The sequence below is a fragment of the Aricia agestis genome, chromosome 3 (assembly GCF_905147365.1).
Source record: "Aricia agestis chromosome 3, ilAriAges1.1, whole genome shotgun sequence".
Classification (NCBI taxonomy): Eukaryota; Metazoa; Arthropoda; class Insecta; order Lepidoptera; family Lycaenidae; genus Aricia; species Aricia agestis.
Window position 1 is genome coordinate 18,141,164 of NC_056408.1, and position 8,623 is coordinate 18,149,786.

Below are 8,623 nucleotides of genomic sequence, written 5' to 3' on the forward strand. Positions count from 1 at the left end.
GTTCACGCGTTAAATCCATGGCAAATGAAGACACGCAATTTTCAAAATGACGCCACAATGGAAAAATAATTGACAGTCACATGAAACAAAATGTATTCTTCAACCAAAGAGTTCTATTTTCAAATGTTGTAATTACTTTTTAAATATTGTTCTTGTAAGTGGCCAGTTCCGGATACATAAATAGCAGCCCTCGTATAGTATTCTCGTCAGTCGTCACTTTTTTTTTTATGAGATAAGGGGGCAAACGAGCAAACGGGTCACCTGATGGAAAGCAACTTCCGTCGCCCATGGACACTTGCAGCATCAGAAGAGCTGCAGGTGCGTTGCCGGCCTTTTAAGAAGGAATAGGGTAATAGGGAAGGGTAGGGATGGGAAGGGAAGGGAATAGGGGAGGGTAGGGAAGGGAATAGGGTAGGGGATTGAGCCTCCGGTAAACTCACTCACTCGGCGAAACACAGCGCAAGCGCTGTTTCACGCCGGTTTTCTGTGAGAACGTGGTATTTCTCCGGTCGAGCCGGCCACGTTGTAAAGGCTCCACTTGCAGAATGACTTTAGGGTGTGTGATGTGTCCCTTACAGAGTCTACTGTAAAAGTACAGCAGCGCTGAGTTTTTATTATTATTGTTTAGGCAAATTCATGGATTGGTCCTTGGGGCATTTCTCATAGTAACATAGAAGTCAAAAGCGCGGTCCGACTAGACAAAGTATTAGGAGTTAGGACATAGGTATGGTGTGGGCACAGGTATGGACATAGCTATATGGTAATGGGTTACCATTCGTGACAAAGGTTATACTAATACTAGGAAACCAGACTCATCATGATTCATGCAGACACATCGAGACGGTCATTGATACAACTGCTTAATTGGGGCTATACGCTACACCAGCTACTCTCAAAGTGTGATCCGCGGAGCTCTAGTGCTCCGCAAAGGTCTTGTAGGGGCTCCGTCAGCGACGCATAAATTATTTTTAAAAATTTCATCCTAAACCAACATGGAAAAAATTTATTCTAAGACAAAATATACTTTTTTGGGGATCCGTCAAAAATTACTCTTCTTAAGAGGGTTTCAGCCACCAAAAAAATTTAAAACCGCTGCTATGTAACACGGCACATCTAAATATACTTTTATCAAATTGGCTAAAGCGGAAGATTACTAATAAAGCCGTAAACATGTATTTTAATGGAAGGCAAATACATCTCTACAGTCGCAAACGTTATTATTGTTTCAACTATGTAACTATAGGGATGTTGCGAATATCCGCATCCGCATCCGTAAATGCGGAGCATTCGCATAGATTTGGACATCCGCATCTGCATCCGCATCCGCATTAAATCAATGCGGATTTTCATGCGGATGCGAATGTCATACGAGTTGCGACAAGCGGCGGGGTCTGTGAATGGCGCGTGCCGTTTGCGCGTGACAAATGACCAATGGGAGCGAAAAAGCCGGCCAATTAATCGGCCACGCACAATAGAGGGTTCCATTATAGTACCGCCAGTTTTTGATAAGTTTTGTATCGTCAATGAATTTAGAATTATAACATGTTTTGCACTACTAACAACATGATCTCAGTTACATTCAAAAGAATTTGAACGAAAAATTCCTTTGTACTTCTCAATAACTTCAAGTCTTCTTAGCCGTGATAATTTTCTTTTTAAATTTAGCATATTTCCTACTCCCGTGAATTTTTCCACATATTTTTCAGAATAAACCGTTTAGCTAATAGCTGTTAGAAGGGATAGACACTAGACACTAACGATTTCTTCCACTTTAAAACTTTGCATATTTCACAAATGGATCCCTAAATCGGAAAATGATCTTGCAATACTTGTAATATTTTTAAAAACCCTATCCAACGACATCACACACGGTGGAGTGGACGCGAAATAAAAAGAATTATCCCCGCTTGATGTGTAAGGGAGACCCCATAAAATTTTTAAAGGTTTTATATACCACTATATGATGCCCGCAACTCTGTTGCGCCATAATTCGTTTATCGCGCGTGAACCGTACATTTTTCCGGGATAAAAAGTATCGTATGTCTTTTCCCGGGACTCAAAGTATCTCCATGCCAAATTTCAGCAAAATTGGTTCAGCGGTTTGAGCGTGAAGAGGTAACAGACAGATAGACAGACAGACAGACAGAAAGACAGACACACTTTCACATTTATAATATTAGTGTGGATGGATTTTGTCGACATCGTTTATATGTATGCGCATTCATGCCAAATTTCGGCTTTGTAGGCTATTCTCTGAGCGAAACCGCGGAGAAACAGACAGACAGACGGACAGATGGACCGAAAATATAAGGGTTCCTTGTTGATTACGGAACCCTAAATGACAGGAGCGGTGACAAGATCTTACGCGTTTAAATAAATTTTTGTGTAAATTAATCACTACGTGTTTGTTTGTACGTACACTTAATAAAAAGCAGCATTATTACTATTTAATAATTTAAGTATAATGCTTTATGCTCCTATTTACTAACAAAAAAGTGGTAGAGGTTAATACAGGGGAATTAATGTAATTTTCATTTACAAATTATTATCTCTTTAATACAATAGTATTATTATAGTACAGGTTCCCTAGAACAAATTTTTTGATTACTATCAAGGTAATTTTTCGTGAGCAGCTTCATTTTGATAAAACGAACAACAATTTCCTCTGCGAAAGTGGTAGCTAACAGAGATGAATATGATTTAATATTTTGATTTGATGGTCCTAAAATATGGATTGTTCTATTCAAAATGCGTTTCAAAATGAAGCTACTGACGAAAAATTTGCTTGATATTAATCAAAAAATTTGTTTTAGGGAACCTGTACTATTATTTTGTAATACATTAATAAAAATGAAAATACTTTTTCATTTTATAAACTATATTTATGTAGGATCCGCAACATCCGCATCCGCATCCGCGGATGTAAACCTCTAAAAATCCGCATCCGCATCCGCGGATGTAAACCTCTAAAAATCCGCATCCGCATTCGCATCCGCGGACGTGAAAAAATCGGGATCCGCAACATCCCTGCTATAGACTATAATAGAGAATATCTAGGTCGAATTTCGATAATATTATGTGGTTTACATAGAAATTCGACTAACGGTGCATTTTTATATAAACTACCTCTCCTGTTCTCTCCTAGGCCTAAGTATCTCTTTATGCCAAATTTCATCAAAATCAAGTTTAGCACACCAAGCACGAAGAGATAAAAAACAGATAGAAATTAAGTGAAAAGCCGTATATTTATTGGTGACATTGGAGGCCAGACGAATCTGGATATAGCAGATACAATAAACAAACACAGTCCGCTATTTTAAGTGACGTTTCTAGCACTAGAGCAGGGTTTCCCAAAATGGTCTCCGCGGAACCTGAGGGTACTTTTTACACTTAATCCGGGCTTAACAAAAAATATTTTGAATTGTTTCAATTATGACCTAGTAAAACCGACTCATTACTTTTACGTTAGTAATTAAATGCTCGTAATTTTATCGCACATCTTACTCTACATATTATAAAAATGGTACCAACGGTATTTAGATTGTTTTTTTTTTATGAAATAAGGGGGCAAAGGAGCAAACGGGTCGCCTGATGGAAAGCAATTACTACCGTCGCCCATGGATACTCGCAACATCAGAAGAGCTGCAGGTGCGTTGCCGGCCTTTTAAGAGGGAATACGCTCTGGTTGGTGTTTCTTAAAAATTTAGGAACATCTGGACTGTCTAGAGCTCGGTTAAGAGGGAATTTGGGTCCTGGTACGGACCACGAAACGGTTTTGAGACTCAAACAATCGGACGAGAATGCCGCGTCCTGCTCTAACAACGTCATTTCACGTTTGTTAGAGTAGGACGCGACATTCTCGTACGATTGTTTGAGTCTCAAAACCGTTTCGTAGTACGGACCCTGTATCTGGAGGACCGTAAACTTTAGAGCACTTACGTCACAGTATAAAATTAAGGATACGGTTCATATATTTTATTGACACCACTTAGGTACTATGCCATTCGCTATTATCGACGGCAAATACATTTCAATGCGAGTCTTATCACCGTGTATTATTTATATATTATTTAACATTATTTATATTACACACTCGCTATCATAACATTTAGTCGCTCTTAATTTTTAAGGACAACTTTTATTACTGTTTTATTGTAATCGGAATTTTATGTCTAAAAGTAACTAAACTTATTTTAATACATAATATATTATATTGTATTTTTTTTTATTAAAATATGATGTGTGCTGTGGAACGTAGTCAAATTAGTTAATGCTGCTTAGGTTTGCCCAGCGCTTCTCAAACTTTAGCTAGTTGCATTTTTAGGAAGAAGATTAAGGAACAATACATCGTGTTGTTTTTAGATTTTATAACATCTAGTCTCATCAAGCGTCTAGACCACGTAGTGTTTGATGCTCGAGACTTAGGCTGTCTGCCAGAAAATAAAGGTTATCTCTATTGACTTTGACTTAATAGAATAAAATTGTAAAAAAGTTGGCAATATAAATAAATTTTGGCAAACCACCAGACGCACGCGCAGACGTCTCCAAGGATTTTCTAAATGTGACTTATGTAATGAGGTCAATATGGAATCGCAAAATACATATTTTGATTCAGTATTTAGTGTCTTTTTACAGCGTTTACCTTAGTAAAGCCAAGCTTTCATACTAACGTATTGGCCTTGCCTGAAAGGTACTCTCTGGTAAAAACTAACTTGCTCTATGTTGTTCATCGAATTAAGTAAAATATATTGCTCGTATATTATAATCGAAAGGAGTGAGAGTGCAAAGACTAATATAAACGGAGTTTTTTCTACTACTCTACAAGTCACAATACGTCTTTTCTTTTGCCAGTTTTATCCATTGCCATATTACAATCATTACGTAATACGTATAGTATACATATTACTATTTTTTAACAAAAAATTGAAACCGACTTCCAAGGTAAAAAACATATGATCTAAAAATAATTAAATAATTCTTATTCTTTGTTAGTGCCTTTTTCGAAATTCGACTTAACCTCAACCAATTCCGTACTCAATTTTCATTCGTTTGAAGTCGATAGTCGATACCAGCCCAGAACTGGATCAGATACTTACTTGACATAAAACTTGGCCAGTACCGACTTCAAAAGAATGAAGTGAGTGACATAGGCTATGTATTTTATACCCGTGCGAAGCCGGGGCGGGTCGCTAGTATTATTAATAAGACTGCACTATAACTTTTAATGAATGAAATCTATTGAGAAGTACAGATATTATTCAACTGCAGCTTCACCGACACTCATTGGTGCGAAATTACTTTTAGTGCAATGGCTAAGGTTGTAAAAGTAATATAATGTATAATAATATTCAATTTTATTCGTGTAAACAATAAGTTGCAATATTATCTTAAACTGGTAAAACTTTGGCAGATCATCTTCGAAATGTGACACTTTACGTGGTTTTGTCCAAGATTATTTTTTGTTTGTATTGATGTTAGCTTAGATCCATTTTTGAAAAAATATTCGTGAACGCGAAATAACACAATAGCGGACAGTAGGTCGGCCAAAATCTTCATACCCCAAAAATATAAAGTTTAAGAGAACATGCCTTACTTTTACAAAAAGTTTAACCAAGAGTTTTTAGGTTGGTTGAAGTTTTTGACCCTACATTTTACATAGCATGTCGTATAGCAATACGACATGCTGGCATACCAACTGATAAAATAAAATGTGTGTTAAGGTTAACTACCTACTTAATAAGTATAACAATTACCTAGTTTAAAACAAATTATTTTTCTAAATATTTTCAGCACGTTTTCCCCATTTTCCCTAGATTTTAGAATTATCCATACTATAATATTATAAATGCGAAAGTATCTCTGTCTGTCTGTCTGTCTGTCTGTCTCGCTTTCACGCCAAAACTACTGAACCGATTGCAATGAAATTTTGTACACAGTTATTCTAGAGTCTGAGAAAGGACATAGGCTACATTTTGATGTGGGAAAATATCTTATTTCCATGAAAATATCGATGAAAATTAATTCGCATTACGCGTGGCCAGCGCTCATCCCGGGGGTCCTGGGTTCGAGTCCCGCAGGCGGAACAAAAAGTTTTAAATGTTCCTGGGTCTTGGATGTGTATTAAAATAAAATTTCAAAAATCTTAAATATATTTTATGTATAATATTATAAAAAATCCAGGAATATATCGATGCAATGAACATTTTAGTTCTAATACGATTCAACAGATGGCGTTTTATTTTTTACTTCATTGTAACATAGAACTAATCATACTTATTAGTTATTATGTTTTTGTTTTTAGTTTTTAATACGTTAGAATATTATGTTTAATAATATTATCACTTGGTATAATAATAATCAATCTATCTTATCTTATAGAACTCCTACAGCATTTCTAATATATGTGACAAGTTGACGACAGAAGGCGCTCTATAATATAGGAGTTCAAGTGTACCGTGTTGGCCTATATTCCATCCAGAAAATATATCAATGCAATCAACATTTTAATTCTAATATATGAAAACAGATGGCGTTTTATTTTTTACTTAAATATATTTTATGTATAATATTATAAAAAATCCAGAAATATATCGATGCAATGAACATTTTAGTTCTAATACGATTCAACAGATGGCGTTTTATTTTTTACTTCATTGTAACATAGAACTAATCATACTTATTAGTTACTAGCTGTTGCCCGCGACTTCGTCCGCGTGGACTTCAGTTTATAAAGCGCGATGTCAACAAAATTGGTGTCAAAAGCTTTTATAAAAAAACCCTGGTACCCCTTAAATCAATACAGCTGTGCAGTGTGCACACAATAAGTATTTCATTTTTTTATATTAAACTTTATATTTTATGCCAAATTTTAAAGCTTATTTAGCCCCCAATTACACAACTTTACCCATAAACTATTTATCATTGATAGGTTTAAGGTTACGTCACTACACAGATAAAGTACTGAGTTATTTAATACCGTAGAATAGATATAACAATCGAAAAAAATCGAAACTTAAATGTAAGATGATACCACCTCTTATAGAAAGACTTTTGAGCAAGCGTCAGCGCGATGTAGAAGACGCACGGCGCCATCTATTATGAATTTTTGGAACTAACTTAATTTGAACAAATTTACGCATTTTCACCCCCTGACAACCCTTTTTTCCAGTAAAAAAGTAGCCTATGTCCTTTCTCAGGCTTTAGACTATCTGTATACAAAATTTCATTACAATCGGTTCGGTAGTTTTGGCGTTTGGCGTGAAAGCGAGACTGACAGACAGACAGACAGACAGAGATACTTTCGCATTTATAATATTAGTATAGATTATGTGCACACTGCACAGCTGTTTTTGGGTATTTTCAATAATTAAGGGCCGCGCTACACCGGAATGGCAGCGGCGAGGCGAGCACTTTCAGCGCTGCCATTCCGGTGTAGCGCGGCCCTAAGAGGGGTACCAATTACCAGGGTTTTAAAAAGTTTTTAAATTTGACACAAATTTTGTTGACACCGCGCGCTATAAACTAAAGTCCACGCGAACGAAGTCGCGGGCAACAGCTAGTAAAAAATATTTTTTATAATTATTTATTTACAAGTACTAAATTAATGTTGAAATTTAACTAAAAAATTAAAAGTAACAACAGATCACAAAAATGAAATCTAAGCATGTAAGTATAAAGTTTGAGAATCAATGGACCTGGACTTTTTTTAACTTTAATTTTTATCCTGGACATCATCTTTCTCGACAAGCTATTTTTGGAATGATGTCTCATGTTTTTAAACCCACTTATCATTCATGGAAGGTAATGAAACAGTTAAATTTTAGCGATGGATGACGCACAGTTTCTGTCTGTACCCAACCACGTGATAACGCACAATAATTTAGCAAATGAATCACTTTATCCCACTACTATGCCATTATGATCTACTGTAAAAAAATAAGTTATTTGCGAATAACCAAAGTTTTTACAATTAAATAAGTATTTATTTTAAGCTTGTTAAAAGGTTTGGAATTTGGATATACTTAATAGTACTTAGGTACATACAAACTTTTTTTATTAATTTTAAAATATTTAAAATCTACTTTTTGCAACTTGGAAGTGAAGCACATGACGTAAAAACGTAAACAAAACATTAAATAAACCATCAAAATCTAATCGGGTTCACACTCACCGCAAAGTTGTGATGACGTCATCCCCAACCAAATATAAACCGTCTCCTTGATGGAACCATTCACCGTTTTCACTTTCAGAACAGAAATATAACTTCTTCCCATCGTTCCTCGTCACAAATTTTACATCAGAATTAGCAGTATTTTTGTAAAACTTAGTCAAACACACGCCACCTCGCTCGCCCGCTTCGGGGGTTAACGACCATGATTTAATATTTCCAAACACATTCAATAAATATTCACATTTCTCCTTATCGCACGAAACATGCTTAACGTTAACAGATAATATCCATGGCGCGGAGGATAAGGCATTGTTCAACAGGAATAATAATAAAAATACACCACTAGTCCGTAACACACACACCGATGCCATGTCTGGTGTCGACGTCCGCGACTGACCGCGTCCCGAGGTCGAATGAGTGCCGACTGCGAGTGCCGAAGTGCCGGACTCCGGA

General features: G+C 36.1%; 1 protein-coding gene across 1 annotated transcript in view; it reads right to left on the bottom strand.

The window, feature by feature from the left end:
• The window catches only part of LOC121740347 (unextended protein-like), a 36,278-nt gene extending 27,655 nt beyond the window's left edge, over positions 1-8,623 (bottom strand). Inside the window, exon 1 of the mRNA XM_042133020.1 lies at positions 8,171-8,623. Within this exon, the coding sequence (XP_041988954.1) occupies positions 8,171-8,541 (371 nt within the window). The 5' untranslated portion in view covers positions 8,542-8,623. The remainder of the gene's footprint in view (positions 1-8,170) is intronic.